Source organism: Heterocephalus glaber, unplaced genomic scaffold (assembly GCF_053883595.1).
Source record: "Heterocephalus glaber isolate CG9 unplaced genomic scaffold, H.glaber_assembly_v1.0 deba00001610, whole genome shotgun sequence".
NCBI classification, from domain to species: domain Eukaryota; kingdom Metazoa; phylum Chordata; class Mammalia; order Rodentia; family Bathyergidae; genus Heterocephalus; species Heterocephalus glaber.
Genome location: NW_028258381.1, coordinates 30,473,686 through 30,492,319, shown reverse-complemented (window position 1 = coordinate 30,492,319; position 18,634 = coordinate 30,473,686). Strand labels below are relative to the sequence as shown.

Here is an 18,634-nt window from a genome sequence, read left to right as displayed (position 1 = left end):
TAGCTTTACTTTGGGAAGGATGAGATCATAGCTATGACAAATAATGCAAGTACTCATTATCTAGTGACATGGTGAATTCCCACATTAGGTCCTTATGTCTTCATTTTATACGAAGAACAAAAGGGGAAGAGACAGATTTTTACATACCTCATGGTTACAGTTCTTTCCCTATAAATTATTTTAAAGAAGGGTTATTTTTCTCCCAATTAAATATCAGATCATCTAAAGCCTGAACTGGAGTGTGTCAGTACCTAAGTGTGTATGAAAACTGTATCTATTTGTTCTTCTGTGAATAGATGTACTTCCTTTCTGCGACTGTAGTAATAACTCTTTTCACTAATTTCAATTTACACAAGAAACAAAAGAAAAATGTTCTCAAAAAGTCAAAATTATCAGGAAATAAAATCTTCATTGTTTAACCATCCCTCCACCAATCTGAGAAATAGGGAAACATATTTACATTCCTGAGTAAAGAGCTGATGAATATTTGTAGCCATAAAGCCCTAGCAGTCCAGGCCTTGTGCCCAGGAAGAAGGCTGAGGAGCAGGAGATGCCAGGCCCTGGTGCACTGGGAGCCATGTAGATGTCAGCAGATAGAGGGGTATCTCAGCCCCTGGGGCCACATCAGGCATTCTGAAGGTACAGATTGGTCAGCAACACACGGAGTTTTACCCACATCTAAATAACATCACAATGATCAGTCCATTTGCCAGAATGTGAAAGTAACATTGTTATCTTATCGGCTCTTAAAACTCTGGGAAGATTTTGTTGTATTATTGTTATTTACTTTATTGCAAGGGAAAGTTGGCCCAGGATACTCAGTCTCCTATGACTTCCTGCTTCCGCCTCTCCTTCCTAGTGATCGGAAGTGCTAAGAACACATTTGGAGAAGGAGGTGGTGTATGATGACTACTCTTATGTTAATGTATCTGTAAGTATTTCAAGTTTTACATCTCACTTTAGATTGATGAAACAGAGTAAGTGGCAAATTTTCTCTAAATACGACTCAATCTCATTCCAATTTTCACCCTTGAACTTTGATTGCATTTCCTTTTGTTTAATTACCCAACCAAGCAATGCTCTATTTTTATGATAGCATGAGGAAAACTCCATTCCTTTTTGGTGTTGTTCTATTTGTGATCCTGAAAAACTAATCTAAAACCTGATCAGGATGGTTTCACATCAGGAGCTGGGCAGGGACCCCACCTGCTAGATTAGGCATCAGTACTGGTCTGGAGTGGGTTCTATTCAGTAATAAAGATAGTCTGGCAAGTTCACAAAGCCAAGTCATTTTATTTTTGTATGTATTTTAAATAACTTGCCATTCTTTTTTTTTTTTTTTTTTGGTGAAGGTGTGGAGAAATTGTAAGCATTGTGCATTGCAGGTGAGAATATAACATGGTGTAGTACCTGGAGAAAGGAGTATGGTATTTCCTCAAATATTAAACATACAGTCACCATACCACTGAATAATTGTATCTCTGGGCACATATCCAACAGAAGTGAAAGGAAGAAATCAAGCAGATATGTATACACTATGTTCATAGAAATCAACATTATTAAAAATAGCCACCAGTGGAATTAGGCCAATGGCCATTAGCAAGTGCTGGATAAACACAATGTGGTATATTCATCCAATGGAATATTACACATTCCACAAAGGAACTGAAATTCAGACACATTCTGTAACATGTGAGGACTTTATACACACCATACTAAGTCAAATAAGGCAAGCAAAAAGGACAGCTATTTTAAGATTCTACTTTGATGAGATCATGGTATAGTCAGATTTACAGACAGGATAAAATGGCAGCTGCCAGAGAGTTAGAACACTCCGGAAATGGATGGATAACCTATGCACGACAGTGTAGAACTACTGAACACCACTGAATGGCACACTTAAAATAGTGAAAAGATGACATTTGAAAATGTATTGTGAAATGTATTTTTCACAGTAGAAATACTTTCAAAGTTGCTAGCATTTTATAGGTGCCAGGTCCTGCTCTCAGGACTGTTCTGGCATTCCCTCATTTACTCGACTACTCAGTGGTGTGAAATTCTTGCTATTCACAGTGTGGCTGTGAGGACACAGTGGCACAGAGAACAGGAGCAGTCACCCCAAATCTCACACACGATCAGTGTGGAGCTCAGAGTGGAGCCCCGGGTCCCATGCAGGAGCCCCGATCACAACTGCTGGTGTCTCCCAGCCTTTGTCAGTATTTATGGAAGTGCAGAGTTGATCATGTCCTTCCCCCACCCAAGCCTTCTGTGGCACAAAGGACTCAGAAATAAACAGACCCTCAGCCTGGCAGAAGATGCCTCTCTGACCTCTCTTACCCAGTTGCTCACCTCCTGGTAGCTGCTCTCTTCTGTTATGTTCCTAGTTTTTCTGAAAATGCTGTGCTCCAAAGCCTTCAACCAGTTTGCATTTGGCTGTTTCTATTCTGAACATCGTGTCTCCAGTGCGCAGTGCCATGTTGCAAAGGCTTCTCTCCACCCTTGCCTGCTCGCCTCATGGCAGTCTTGGTTAGTCTGTCCTTGCATGGTATGGGGACCTCTTTCACAGCACTGCTTCCTGTGCTGCCGGCACTGCCCTCAGCAGTGACCTGGTCTGTTTTTACCACTGGGAAGTCACCTTGGGCTAGAGACTGTGCCATGTATTCCCATAATTACACCCAAAGAGTATTTTAAACACACGCAGTATCATAAAACAGAGTCCAGGCAGAAAGTGCCCTGTGAATGATGGAAGACACAGCATTGTAAAATATCAGCACACCAAAGGAATTTCAAGTTACTTATATCCTGGTGGACTATTGCTGTGGGATTTAAAAGCAGCATAAAATACAAAATCATAGGCTGATTCAAAATGAAGAAAAGGATTACAGAAAGTCTGTTTCTAAGACAGTAGGAACTAGGGGTCTGTATGAACTATTCAATACCTCATTATAAGTATTGTTTCATTCAGATGTTTTATGTTATAGCTCTCATTCCTTAATAAAAGGAAGTTCAGAACATTTTCATGTTTTTCTCCAAACTTTTGCTAAGACTTTTGCTATTTGCAATTCTTTAACAGCCAATTCTTCTAAGATTATAGAAAGCTCAGGTCAGTAATTTATAAGATGAGGAATTCCATCCACAGTAGTCCTTCCCCATCCAGCTTTCTCCTTCCGATCCCTTGGCTTCTGTCTGTGATGTTTGTCACCACCTAGTGGTCTTCTGGGGCATCGCCATCTCATTTGGTTGTGAGCTAAGCAGGAACAAGACACTTTCCCAGTGTTCCACTGGGTAGCTGCTTTGCCTAAAACAAATGTAGATTGGTAGTGGTGGGCAGAGAAGGACTGCTCAAGAACCACTCTGTTATATCATGTTTGAATACCTGAATGTTCAGTTTCAACAAGAATTAAAATCAAAAATTATTGTTGGATTCATGTGTCTAGACCAGAGGACTCCTGTGGAGCACACATTTCTCATCATGCCAAGCAGCTAGATGTCACTCTTTAGTCCCGGAAATTATGAGCTGCTGTTGCCCAGACCCTGCCCTGCCTGACCACTTGCCACAAGGACATCTGCCAGGCCTAGGCAGCCTTTTTTCTCTTGTTTTCCCCAGCACCACATACAGTACCTGGCACAAGGAGGACTTAAAACTGCTGAAGAGGTAGATGAAAAGAAGAGAGGAAAAGTGGAAGGCATCATAAATAAAAATACTAGCATTTTCTCTTCAGTGTTGTATCTGAGAAATTAGGAAAGGAGCACATTTTAGTAAGTGGACAGTATATGTTGAAAGGCTACAAAGGTACTTGTTGGCAGGCTGCTTCTTGATCTTCTGGTGCTCTGTAAGCCTGTGTATGAAAAGGGCAGCAGGAGGAAGCACTGTCCTTTGGGATGAGTGGAGTGACACTGGCATGTGTGGCCTGAGAGCTGTCAACAACCCAGTGTGAGCCGAGGCAAGGGCAGTTCCTCACCTCCTACCTCAGGGAGACTGGCTGACACCAAGAAAGAGCTCAACTGCAATAGCATCTGTTCTTAGCAAGTCTAGGTAAAGGCATTAGTGTCCAGTTCAGTGCCCAGCCAGAGTGAGTTTACCTGCTGGTCTGCCTGTGCTGGGCTTGCTTTATTCCTGTCACCTATGGGATTATTCTTAGAACCTGAGAGACAAAAAGTTATGCCCTCTTCCCGAAACAGTGTCCTGGTCTCTTATTCTGTATCAGGCCTGGGCAACATGCTTGTGAGACACTAGCTTTTAATGCTCACACTGGTGAAGTCATTTTGTCCCTGTAGAGGGATGTCAGGCTATTCAGTGTATGACTTTCAGTTACACATTAGGACTCAGGGCTTCTGTATCTCTGCGTTTCCAGAGGACATCACCATTAGCCACCTGTATGTTCAACTATCCTAGTGGACATGGGTCATGTGCCACTTTCCCTATACTGAGAAAATTAAAACAAAACATACCAGTGCCTGTAAATCTAATACTTCAGGTAGGCACAGACACTTGGTGGAATGTTCTGGATAATCTTGGCCTGAAGACTGTTCCTTCCTTCAGCACAGTGTCAGGGAAGTGACAGAAAGAGCAGTGTCTACATAGTCCTGGACACCAGGTTCCAAAATCTCACAGCAGCTAATGCATTTCCTGTGTCCCATGCAGGGTGCTGGGGCACCCACAACCCAGAGAGGAAGGTTGATGGCAGCCGCACATGTGTGAAGATGGACATTTTCTTTGCACTCCTTAGCTGTGACCTTTGAAAGTGAGCCAGGTTGGCTGTGGTTTCACTGCCCTCAGTTTCCCTTCTAACACCCTCACCACCCCTTGTGCTGCCCCAAACAGTAAGGGCCGGTTTGACTTTGAGCCTCTTCCAAGAGTCAACCACATTTGAGGGAAACAGAACAAGTCTGAGAACGCGAAGCCCCACCAGCCACACCAGCACCACCTGTCATCCCCTCTCCCCCAGGCCTCTGCTCTGTGCTGCTTAAGTTCAGGGCAGTGGAGGTGGACAGGGAAGGAAGGTCCTGAGGGGTTTGAACCCCCAGAGGACCCTGCCCCTGCTTGGCCTGTGACATCAGCCCCACAGAGTTCTGTGTGATGTGACCACTTCCTGTCTAGGGCCTGTGTGTTTGCAGTGCAGAAATAGCTCCAGGTCTCATCAGCTCAGGAGAACCAAGGAGTGGATCTCAGTTACATCTGATTCTTTTTCAGCCTAGGTGGTCTTGTTTTGTTTCCAAATAGGAACTTCTGCTTGGTGAACAAAAGTACTTGTTCCATGGAAACTGATGTTGACTTTAGCCAACCAGCCAAACAATGCAAAACTTTGCAGTGTTAAATAAGACATTGCTTGAATCTGAATAAAAAATGTTTACTTTAAATCATTTCATTAAAGAAAATGGAAAAATACACACTGATTTTTCACCTACCAACCATACATTGAATGTTTTATGTCTTTAGCATCAATGCAAAGACACTGAGGAATCACCTGTTAGTATTATTTCTCAATAGAAAAAAAATGGTGAAGGGAACAGTATTTCCAAGAAATATAAATAGATCTTAGAGAAGTGAAAAGATGTTTATCTTCACTCATTATAAGAAAAAAAGAAAATTTAAACCACAATGAGATGCTATTTTCCACCTGTCAGATTAGCATAACCCTGACTTTTGATTGCCTACCCTTGAGCATTCATACCTGGCTCTAGAACAGCTGCATGAGGCTCTCTATGGGCATCAGAGTGCCATCGCCACCCAAATCACCAATGCACACACTTACAGTGATATAAAACTCATTATTTTCCCAGTTTTTTGTAGTAGCAAATTATTAGAAATATGCCAAAAATCTGTTAGAACTGATGAAATACTGTCTATTATGTTCACCAGGAAAATACCTTGTATTGTTCAAATGTATCCTTAACAAAAGCTCTGAGATTTATAGATGAAAAAGGAAGTTCAAAATAATGTATATTTAATGGTACTTTTGTGTAAGAAAGGGAAATGGGAATATATAGAGATGCATATATATATATATATATATATATACACATTTATGTAATTATGTATGTACATCTGTATTTGCAGAAATTAAAATTAGAGTGTTTTAATTTTTAAATCATGTCAGTGTATCATTTAACAATTCAAAGAAGTTCATGCTGTGCATATTACATTTCAAGCCTATGTCCTGATTATTTTCCATTTATTTCAATAAATTATGTATTTTTTAAGATGCAAATGGATCTATGCTAGTACATTCACCTTTCTTGTTGGGCATTTGGGTTCATGTGCAGCTGGTCTATGTAGTGCTCTAGTGAGTGAATATCCTTGACGTAATGTTAGAACATGCACTCTGTTTCCTGTGTGAGCTGATGGCTCAGATGCTGAGAGCCCTGTCCAGGGGGAGCCAGCGTGATCTGGCTCTGATTCCTCCTGTTATCTTGCCATCTGAGACAGCCATGCTGGAGGTCAGGAGCTCTTTCAGTCACCTGCTGGCCTTGACCTGGATGTGCATTAGAATGAAAGAGTTGTTAAAGCCTCTACAGGTAGCCTGTGACAAGGTCTGGGCCTCAGTGATTTCTAAGGGCTCCTAGAAGGGGAGGAAGAGCCATTTGCGCAGTGGAGGGAGCACTGGGTCTTAGGTTCGACAGAATTACTTGGACTCTGGGGCCTTTAACACTTGACATATTTAACGGTGTGTCTGACTTGTTGTATGGCATTGACGTATTCACCGTACGGACTTAGTCTGTGTTCAGCATTGAACGTACTTAACACTAGGGCTTACTCAGTGCTTAACATGAGGTCTCCAAGACCTGCTTGTCATAGTGACACGAACATAGTGTCTGTACTCTTCAACTGAGAACGTTAGAAATAACACAGACTGCCTTGCAGCCTTGATGCTCTAAGTGGTGGTTCTTTGGCATTAATCAAACACAACATAAAAGCAAACAAATAAATAGTCTCTAACAGAACATGATGGAAACCATGATTTCAATCACATAAGTTCTCTGGCTCATAAAAATGTTGGGTTTCTAGCCCTTGGGCTGAATTATATCACCTTGGTGTAATATCTTTGGTGATGTCTAATACTCAGAATTACTAATTGGCTATTACATAGGATTTTGATTAATATGTTGAAAAACGATTATTATTTATTGCAGCCTGTTACACACACATACACACACAAAATAAACTAAAAGAAAATGAAGTCTATGAGGAAAATAATTCCAAGTCAGTAACGGAAGTTTATTAATGAGAAAGTGTTGAAAATTGTTGCCTAGAAATTTTTCCATTTTTTATAATTCAGAAACATGCAGTTTGTTTGATAATGTTTTAAATATATACAGTTGAGAAGTGTATGGACTCCTTTACCTCTGTAAAGACTACTGAGACATAAGTGGTTTCATGTGGAATTGTATAAATCTTTGCCTCAGGCTGTAAATGCAGCTGGCTGTTCTCATATTTATTTCATCCAAACACGTGCCACAGACTTGAGTCATAGAAGTCTGTTCGTAGAGGGGAGAACAGCATGTAAAAGTCTCCCCAGCATCAAGACTCTTGTGTCAAGTTGGCCTACAGCCTTGTGATTGTAAGAACAGCACAGGGGCCAGAAGAGGAAATATGGGGTATGTCAGGCAGGTCGGGAGACTGTTCTCTTCATCAAAAGTACATCTAATGAGGAAGCAAAATTTCCTGAACAGTAATATGTTTTCACTCCAGGAGCAAATAATGTATAAGACAAGTGCAGAGCTCCTAAAGCCAGCAAGTTAGGTTCAAATCTCAGTCCTGTTTCTTATTCACTGTGCAGTTTGGGGAAATTCCTGAGCTCAATTTCTTCTTCTATAGAACAGAAACAACTATACACAACTGGGAGTGTGCTTGTGAGAATTAAATGACTCGATGCACACTTAAACCCATATCAGGCACAGTGAGCACTGCACACGTGATTGCTATCATTAATTCATTAGATGTCAATCATTGAATGTGTTACTTTGCATAGGAATCTGAAATTATTTAATTTGGATGCATTCTTCTAAAAATTGATAAACTTAGGCAGGTAGCAATAAATGTAGAAAATAAAATATGCTGTTTTAAAAAACGGGAAAGATTTTGGAATGCTTTCCTCACAAAGAAATGAATGAGGAGAAAAATAAGCTTATCCTGATTTAAGCATGACACAATGTTTGCAAACATTAAATCATCACATGAGTCCATAAATATGTGCAAATTTCATGTGTCATTTTTTTAAAGAACAAATCATACAGATAGGTAGAAAATGGCTCAGTAGCCAGGGCTCACTCTGGTTGTGACATGTGACTTCTGGTCCTGAGTCCTCCCACTTCACCAGGTTCCTTCCTCATGGGGCAGCTGTGCTGTGCTATGGTGAAGAAGTCCTGGACCATGAAGGGTGCTTAGCCCAGCCCTGCCCGAGAAATGCACCTGAGGTTAGCAGAATGTCTGCAGGAGGATCTGGGTGTCAGAATGCTGTCCACACCTAAGAGCATCTTGAAAGGTCCCACTGTGGCTGAGGCTCACCATTCATTTCACTGCTGCTCTCCAGAAATGAGCAGTTGTGTGTCAGTGACATTTACAGCACACAGCAAGTGGAAGGCAGGGTTTCCACTGTATCTATAGCAAGGGGAGCATTTACAGTAACTCCAGAGTAGGTCACAGTTTTAGCAAAGGTGGAAGAAATGTGAAATTAGTGACAACCAAAGGCCTGGTGTATATATGAGGAGAAAACACAGATGCACTCGTAACTCTTTGAGGAAATATTCACTGACTTAACAGAGGGATCCTCGGGTAAAGAAGTAATGCATGTTTTTGCTTTCATAATTGACCTGAGTGAAAGGGAAGATACATGACATTAAGGGAGTTACTTATGCATGTACACAGGCGTGGGGATCCATATATGCTGTATTCTTAGAGACCTGGTCTTAAATTATGACTACTACTTAAATATAATGTCCTTAGCAGGTAACTAAATTTTTCCAATCTATAAACCATTGACAATAATTGTATCTTCTTTGAGGAACTCATAGAATCATGGGTTGTCTAGCATATGGTAGAAGCTAAGCCCCTGTTCCATTCCAGTCAGCCTCTCTGCAGAAAAGTAAGAACACAGATCATCCTTTGTATTCTCTGAGAGTGTGGGATCCATTCTTTCTACAGAAGAGTTGAGAACATGCCAATGCTCTTGAGGATTGCTTGTGGCAAACGTGATTAATTCATCTGATCCTCACAGTCCCAGGAGATAGTGCCTAACTTTATTTTACAGGAGGAATTTTGAGACAGATAATTCTAGTATCTGAGGTGACCCAGATAGTCATTGGACTGAAGTCACCCAGATACTAATTGGACCCAGGATTGAAACATAGGCCCCCTTGGGTCCAGAGTCCATGTGGTCACATTCTTGAGTACACTGCCTCTCTGGGGATGGTGCCTATCTCAAGGGAACATTTGAGGTTCAGGACGTATGATGCTGTGAACTCTGGATAGACCTGATCACACCTGGTGCAAAGCACACTGGCACTGGACCTCTCCTTTGCCATGGAATGTCTCAGACTAAATGAAGCTAAATCTGCTGTCCTTGAGAAGACTGGTGCCATGCTCATTTTCAATTGATTTGTCTTCCCTTGGAGATAATGCCTGAGGAAAATGGCATAACCACCTCTCAGAACAGAAATAGAAATGTGGCACTGCATCCTTGTTAGCAATCAGCATGGCATGGTTCAGTTTCAATGCTGTTTCTCACCTTGGAATTAAAATTTCATTAAATGAAAATGTGCATGGACAAAATTTGAATTAAAAAATTAATTGTGTGCATTATGACTATCAAAGGACAGTTCAATAACAAAGAAGGATCTGTCAGGGTAGGTAGAATGGTGACTTCCAGGGGCGACCTGGTCTATGGTCACAGAGGTCGTGACCAGAAGTGGCTAGCTGTGGACACCAAGGCTGTGAGGCCCTGGCTCAGCTGGAGGGGTTGAGGGGACTGTGGAGGGACAGGGCTCAGGCACCATGGGCTGCACCATGTTGTGACAGTGTGAAGTTGCGGAGTTTGACCACTTGTTGGGAAGCCCTTACACAATAATGACAGAATAATGCACACGTGGCCTTCAGGAGCCTACACTCAGCAAGCCTGCAAACCCTCAGCAGATGCTGCTGGGGACCAGAAACAGTGGAGACACCATGGGCCTACACGCCTCCATTTCTCAGGTTTTCTTCCTGTCCTCACAGACAGCTGACCTTCTGCAAAGATGGAAGTGAGGGGGGCTCCATAGAGGGCGCTCTTGAGCAGCAGAAGGAGGTAGGTGTAGTAGGCGGAGGGGCTGGTGAGCTGCAGGTGCAGGAAACCTAAAAGAAGTGCGGTCATGAGTTTCAGCTGTGCTGTGACAGCACTGGACCCACCATGGGGACATGTCATAGGGTGCTGAAGTGACACCATCCACCACACCCAATCCCAAAGGTCAATATCTACCACTCTCCTCACAACAACCAAGGGTGAGATTCAGATGCAACTCAACTGGATTAACTACCTTTATTGAATTACCTAGAACCTTCTTATTATTAAAAACATAATGCTGCCCTTTTAGTGAATGATTCAAATTGAGGGGAAAGCAACTTGTGATAACTAAGTAATAGAATGTCTTTGTCCTCAAAATGTCTCAAAGTAATAGAAACAATACATATTAACCACTAAAGAAAGCCACAGAGTACTCTGATAGTTTTATATTAATTAATCTTTATAACAACTTATGAGAGAGAATTTCATTCCTATTTTGCAAACAAAGCAACTAAAGATACAGAAAGAAATAATTTATCAGAGTTCATGCATTTCTAAAGTGACAGCCCCAGATTTTGACCCCAGCTGTACGACGTTAGAAACACATTCTTATCTACCCTTAGATTCTGCATCTCCAAATTCAATTCACACACAAGCCATCAAAAGGTTAAGCAGAAATATCAAGTTGAGCTCCTGTTTAGAGGAATCTGAGCTCTTGCACTTTGCACATGCCATGAGATCTGGAGGAACAGGACAAGCCAAGGAAATCTGGCTCTGTTCCCAGTGGTATGGATGGGAAATTTTAGAAAAGAGAGTTCAGTAGAATTTGGGACAGAGTGGTTAATACAAAATCTCTGAGATGTTCAGGATGCCTCTTATGGGTAGTATTATGCTATTGGGTAATTGCAGTCAGGATTCTTTGAATTTTTGCAAGAAATATGTGATGTCAAGTTATGATCAAAGACAGTGACAGTGGTCCATAGTGGTTACATGATGAGTCACAAGAACAAATCTCCGTGTGGAAATTTCCAGTTTACATGACCCCCTCTTCAGAGTCAGAATTCATGAATCACTAGCCCTTGGTGTAGGTAGGCGGCTCCAGAAATATGTTCCTGTCTCCCTGACCTTGGTTAGTGAGGCTTACTGCCCTCCTTTCCTGGTGTGACACCTGAAGTCCAAAGCTCCGTAGACATTAGAATCAGAGGAAAGGTCAACAGGGTGGAGCCAATGCTTCAAGTCATGTTCTTGGTGCACATGTAGGGAGGAAGGGCCAGAAACAAATACTGATTTTAAGCCTGCTAAATGGGTCCCTATGATAGACATTTCTAATCTGGGCCTTATATCTTCAAAATTGTGAGTTTAATGTAATCATTCTCAAATAATTACTCACAAAAGATGTTACTCCCCCATATTCCTGCAGCTGACCATTGAGAGACCTGGGCTGTACCCAGGCTGTGGTCTCAGAAGCCCATGCACTCACCACCCTGCCACATGTCCATCCTGTCTTAGTGCATTGGCCTGGAGTATTTTTGCTCTATGACTTTGTCTTAGAGGAAGAATGGAGACCTAAGTAAGGGTATGAGCTATTCACTTAATATCCTGGGCTAAAACCTCATTTCTAGCTGTGTGACATGCACTGAAGTCTGAATTTTAGCTCAATGTCCTCCTCTGTAATATGGGGGTAAACTTTCATACTACATGATAGGAATATTATGAAGATTGAATTTGAAAATGCATACAGGACACAGTCCAAGACCTTCTGGGTAAAATACCAGTTCATGTTATTACCAACTAGCAAAATACCAAGAAAATGCATAAACAAATGTACAACTAATTTGACATCACAAAGTCACATAGACATATAGATGAATGTAGTTCCTTTGTTGAAGAAGTTCAAGGCATGTCACTGTAACGTCTAATTTATAGTCATGTGTAATGAAAACCAGGCCTTTCCTATGAGAATGACCCTACGCACATGTGGACTAATTCAAAATGTCAATCTCTTTGCCAACATTCAGCCATTCTGATTTTCCTACCATAAGTGAAAGACATTCCGAATTAAGATGATCACATGGGAAAAGTGCTACAGGATGAGACAAAGACAGGAAAACTTACCTTTTTTGCTTTTCAGCAAAGCCTCAGGATAAGCAGTACTGACACCTAAAGGAAATGACATCAAGAAAAGTCAATTATTGTAAATACAATGCAAATAATACAGAGAAAATAATTTTCAGAGAGCATAATTCCACCATTGTGGATACGATGAAAATCTCTTGCTATGTTTATAATTCTTATCAATGGCCATTTTTTTCCCGATAGGTGTTCAGCATTTCAGTGCCATATTTTCTGGGACTAGAAAGACAGGCCAAGTTACATTTCAGGTTCTCTGAATAAACCTTGAGGTACAGCTAGTCTTTAGGATAAAAAACAAAGCTAAGATAACTTGATGTGGGTTTTTTGCCAATCATTACAAACAATAGGCATGTGAGTGAACATTTCTCTTGATTGAAGAAGCGGGAGCGCATCATGGTCTCCCTTAACTTGCAGTCACCTCATACCAAGATCAGTAGTTTACTGTTTAATATAACACAGAGGAAATGATGGATTAATGTAAAACATCACTCAGTCAATTCTGGAAAAATTGAACCATTCTGGTTTTTCTACATAGAGCCAGGAAATTTCAAAAGTTAAGATAAAGAGGGGTAAATGCTATAGTATGAGATAAAGGCAATAAAGGCCAATTACCCCTCCCAACTTTCAAACTGGGTTCTCTGGGAGTAGTGGTGACAACTAAAAGAACTGAGATCAAATAGCAGTCAATTTGTCAATTTTTCATTATATATATAATTAATAATGTCTGTTCACATTGATACTTGAGAGACAGTCATTAAAACATGGTGCCTACAGTTCCAAAAGATTGGTCTCAGTCTATGTAAGATGTCATTCATACATTATGTTTCTTTACATTAAGACATAGAGGCTCATGAAGGATACATTTTTTTAAACTACAAGTGGAGTGTACTGTCAAAGACTGCTTTTCCTATGTATTTGTCACCCCTAACACAGTGCCTACTACAATATAGGTGATATACCAATATTCATGAAAAACTTAACAGAAAACTGCCAGCTTTACAAGCTTCAGTGTTCACTACTGACATGAAGAAGGGGATGCACAATGAATCCACCCAATCCTAGAGCCAATGACAGAGCCATACACATTAGGAGTCTCATTTAGGAAAGTTTTCCATCTAAGCAGAGAAAAGCAGCACTATCTGTCTGCATCATGTACATCCCCAGTAACTCCTGTGTATGCATGTGAGTTTTTGGAGGCTTGGAGTTTGCAAACAAGACAACCTTAATATTAACAAAAGTAAAAACCTACTCAGTGATAGTTGCTGCACCAGGGACTGGTTAAATGCTTCACTTGCATCAACTCATTTAATTCCCTCCAGTAACATGTGAATTATATTGTGTATGCCCTGTATTATGAATGAGGAAATAATGTTAAACATTATAAATAACTCAGTCCAAATGAATGTCAGAGCTGAACTCAAAGGACAGCATGGTAATTTAAAGGAGACAGGGCAGATGTAAAATATTTTTTAAAAATAATCCTTGGAAATATATAGAAAATCACAGAGAGACAACATACTAATTCCACCACTGTAGACACTAAGAAAAATTTTTTTTCTAGGATCTTAATTATTCTTAGTCTATGGACTCTTTTTATTACAGAAGCTAAGCATTTCAATGGAATTCTTTCTAAGAATAGAAAATTAGGTCAAGTCATATCTCTAGATTTCTGAATAAAACCTCAGGCAAAATTGCATTTATTTTGGTGATAAAGCAAAACTAGAAAGAACTTGATATCATGCTTCCCCCAGGCAATGGAATCAATGGATACAGGAATGAATGAAATCCCCTGGTAGAAATACTTCACAATGTATCACTGTGTTCTCTAATTTACATTAGTCTCATGCCAAGATGAGTATTTTACCTTGGCAATGTGATATACCAAGGCAAAGGCAAATTCAGTATCACACAGTGTGTTCGGGAATATCCAGTCCTTCTGATTTTTCTACCTGAAGCCAGGGAAGTTCAAGAGTTAAGATGAAAAAAGTGTAGTAGCATGAGATGGAAGCAAACATACACTGACACTTACCATTTTCTTCTTTCAGATCTGCTTCTGTAGGACTAATATCGGTGCCACCTAAAAGGAATAAGAGCAAGGAGTAGTCAGTTATGCCTATTTTTGACAGTGCGTATGTGTGTATTTATATATATAGTCATTATGTACATAAATATATGTATATAATCTGTCAGCAGAGATGTAGAAGAAACAGTCATTAAAAGATGAGTTCCACAATCCAGAAATAATTGGTCTCACTCTATGAATTTCAATAGATATCATTCATATATTATGTTTCTCCATGGAAAAATGTCCATGAAGGTAACATATTTTTTTTTCTTCTCAATTGGAACATAATATCCAAGATTTTGAACTTCATGAATGTTACCTTTTTGTTTTGGAACCGGGGATCAAACTTGGGACCTTGCGGTTGAGAGGCAGGCAATGGAACCACTGAGCTAAATCCCCAGCCCATCTTTTTTTCTTTTTGACAACCGGACTATCATATCCATGACTACCCACTCTTCCTCTATACACATAGCTCCCAGCAAAGTGCCTGCCACAAAAATACATGATATACAAATGCTCAGTCAATGAAAAAATTAAGAGAACTGGTTGCTTTACAGCCTTCAGCATTCACCTCTGACATGTGGAGAGGCGAAGATGATCTAAGGATGGGGGAGCCAGGAGGGAGGTGGGGAGAATGGGAAGTAAAAAAATAAAAAAATAAAGAGAATAAAGAAGGTACCCTACCTCCAAAAAAGAACCTGTCCTATCCCAAAACCAGCATCTGAAGGAGACAGACTTATAGAAAGCAGCATACCTTTCCAAAACATGCATGTTTCCAATGTCCCCTGTTCATTCACATACATTTTTGGAGGTCGGGATTTTGTGAACACAAGGAATACAATATCAATAACACTAACACTTATTCAGTAGCCGTTGTTGCACCTGGCACTTGCTAAATGTATTCTTCTGCATCATAGTGTTTAAATGTGCAATAGCACTTAAGACAGTTGCATTCTGGAAGGCTCCATGTGATGAATGAGGAATAAAGGTTAGAAATTCAGATAACTTAAACCAGAGAATGGCTGAACCGTATTCAAAGGATAGTGTGGGGATAAAAGGAATACAGTGTATGTAAAGTACTTTGTAAAACTAATCCATAGAAAAATATAGATAATTCATGAGGAGGCAACAGAATCCACTCTTGCAGATACTAAGAAAATATTCTATTCTAACATCTTCATTTGTCTTAACCAGTGGCCCTCTAAAATTATAGGAGTTGAGAATTTTAGTGCAATTATTTCTGGAGATAGAAAGGTACGCTAGATCTCTTTCCTAACTATTTTAATAAAACTCAAGGTGATAGATACATGTCTGATACTTTTGAAAAAGAAAAAGTATTACAAAGATTAATATGTTTAAATTAATGGATAAAAACTAGAAGCATAGCTGTTGTTTTGGTTTATTTTTTTCCTGCTAGATGTGTTCTCATCCATATTAGTATGCTTCTGCTATGCAATTTTATAGAATAGTGAATTATTAAAAATGGATTTGATGATTAGGTTTTTTGGAGTAAGATGCATAAATTAAAATACTAGTATGATTATGGTTTGATTAAAATTTTCTTCAAGAACTGACTTTACTGGATCTAAAAAATCTATTTCTTTCTGTAAGGTACTTTATGAAAAACATTATTATCATGAACTGAGGAAAAAGAATAAATTAGAGATATGAATAATAAAATAATAAAATAAAATGTACTTGTATGCTAAATTCTGATTTTAGAAATGAATCTATGTGTATCCTAAGTTTTCTTAATCAAGGTTGATTACAAACTTAAAACAGATTAGTTTTACCTAATAAGACCATTTCATTGATTTCTGCTTCCAGATTTTGGTTTTTTATCTTTTATTAAAAAAATAAAATACCCTCCAGGCAGCAGGACTAAAATTTTTCTGTTTAGTGACATTAACAGAAATGCCCTACTCAACCTGACTGCCATGAAAAGTGTAGGAAAGACATTTATTTTAGATTTAGTATCAAGAGAAACATCGTAAAACTGGAACTTCTTTCCTACGTGATAGTCATTACCATGGAATGAATATTTTTTCTGTTTTGTTAAAAACATCAAGATCTAATTGGACACTTAAGCGAAGCAGTTTCACTGATCTCATACCTTGGATATTTGCCCACCCTTTATTACTTAGCAATGGTCGTAGAACTGGGGCTGTTTTTGTAAACTTACTTTAGTGTCTGTGGCCTTGGATGTGTTAACAGAACCACTGCTGGACCCTCAGCACATTCTGTCCTCTGCTCCGCTCTATAGACACACACCATACTACATCAGATGGTTTCCTGGTGAACACTGGCCTAAACTGTGCACAACCCTGAGTGATGAGGGAAAGATCATTCTCTCCTTACTGCAGTGCATCCACCCTGGGACACTAACTCATCCTGCCCGACTCATATTCATTCCCTCTCAAGCCAGGCAGAGGCCCACAGTTGTACAGTGTTTGTGCAGCTGCATTTGCCAATGGCAAGAAATCCATCCATTATGGGGAAGGAAAATATGCTCAGACACATTAGCCTCACTCAGTCTTTAATTATAACATTTTGTCTAATCCTGAAATAAAAATCAGAAAATGTCAACACCACCATTGAGGTGCAGTGGCTACCCTTTACTTTTTGTAAGACCAGATTCGGAAGTTTTTGTTTGAGTGCCATTTTGTCAATTAATAACTCTTTCTTTGTATATTAATCATTGAGCATAGCAAGGTTGAAGTGGGTGACTTTGCTTACTAGACAGAATATCCCTAAAAGATGCACAAGTGTCTTTCTGTCTAAATTAAATAAAGTTGATAAGGAAATGCCTTATTGACATTTATCCTGTAGTTAGTTGCTGGGTGCATCCAAAATATTGTTTTCTTTAATTCAAATAGCAATTCTAAAAAGATCAAAATATTTTAGATAGTGAAGCTGAAGTTGAGAAAGTTTAATTAAAATTTTCTATTTGTTTTCTTAAAACTTTTACCATATTAATTCTATGGGAAAATAGCAGAAAATTTATACTACCATTAAATGTGATGATATTTAAGAAAGACATATTTATGATTAATGCTTAATAGAAAAGGTGATGTGTGCACTTTCAGATAAGTTTTCTGAGGTTATATTCACATTTATATATACATACCTTTCCCTATGGGAGGAAACAGAATCTCTTGATCAACTTCTCCTTTATTATTCTGGTGTGTAATGATACATTTGTGCTCTTCATCCATTGGGTCTCCAGTCACAGTTAACCAATTAAACTTCATGTGAGTGTCATTGGTCCTCATGGCATCTCCCTGATGGGATTCTAAAACCATATTCCCATCCTTTTCTTTCAAATATACCTTAACAATATCGGGGAAACAATTCCCCAGAAGACAGAGATATGTCCCTGCCTTATGGAGATTTGTTTCAGCCACTGAAGGAAGAAAAATGGTGGTCCTGGGGGAAATGTCTCCATTGAAGTCTTTATCTGTAAAAAAATGGAGCACCAATAGAGAGAATTATTAGAGAAAAACAAGCACTGTGTGCTTTGGGAAAACTTAATGTGCAGCAAGAAGACAAATTACCACAAATTAGTAGCACAAGGTCTTTCTCCCCTGTGGATTTGCAGGGTATCAATCACTGTCCTCACTGTACAGATGTATAAAGGGGATGAAGAGGTCACCTAGCCTTTTAAATGTCACACCTTTCAAGCGGCAACTGCTGGATAGAAACTGCTGTGTCATTTCCTCTCATTTTACAATGAGGTATGACTTTGCTTCATACCAAGGCTTCCAACATGAATGAGCCCATTTATTTTCTTACTTTTATATTTTCTTCGTCCTCTCATAGTGGAGCACATTTTCAAGGTGGAGGTCAAGGGAGAGGAGAGGACCAGCCACTGGGATGATCTCTCTGAAGATGAGGCTCTGAGGTTCCATCTAACGAGCTTGCCTTTCCCATCCTTTGCCACTTAAGCTCTCTGACCAGGTAACTCACATTCTCCTGCTCTGCCATCCTGTGCAATTCACTCTTCATTTAACTAGTTCCGGATGCACCATTTGTCTTGTTTCTCACAGGGATAGATATCGGGAGGAAGGTTGTCATTTCCGCTGGTAACTGTACACAGGTACCTGTTTCAGTGGGAATCTACTCCCATGTGTAGTTACAATGCCTCAGATCAATCACATAGCTTCAAATGTGGGTTTTA

At 39.7% G+C, this 18,634-nt stretch overlaps 1 protein-coding gene across 1 annotated transcript in view; it reads right to left on the bottom strand.

Moving 5' to 3' along the window:
* Nucleotides 1–9,947: 9,947 nt before the first annotated feature.
* Nucleotides 9,948–18,634, bottom strand: part of LOC110348246 (uncharacterized) — a 143,795-nt gene continuing 135,108 nt past the window's right edge. Inside the window, exons 5-8 of the mRNA XM_087195830.1 lie at nt 17,585–17,914; nt 14,422–14,469; nt 12,375–12,419; nt 9,948–10,330 (exon numbers count right to left, since the gene is read on the bottom strand). Of these exons, the coding sequence (XP_087051956.1) occupies nt 10,107–10,330; nt 12,375–12,419; nt 14,422–14,469; nt 17,585–17,914 (647 nt within the window). The 3' untranslated portion in view covers nt 9,948–10,106. The remainder of the gene's footprint in view (nt 10,331–12,374; nt 12,420–14,421; nt 14,470–17,584; nt 17,915–18,634) is intronic.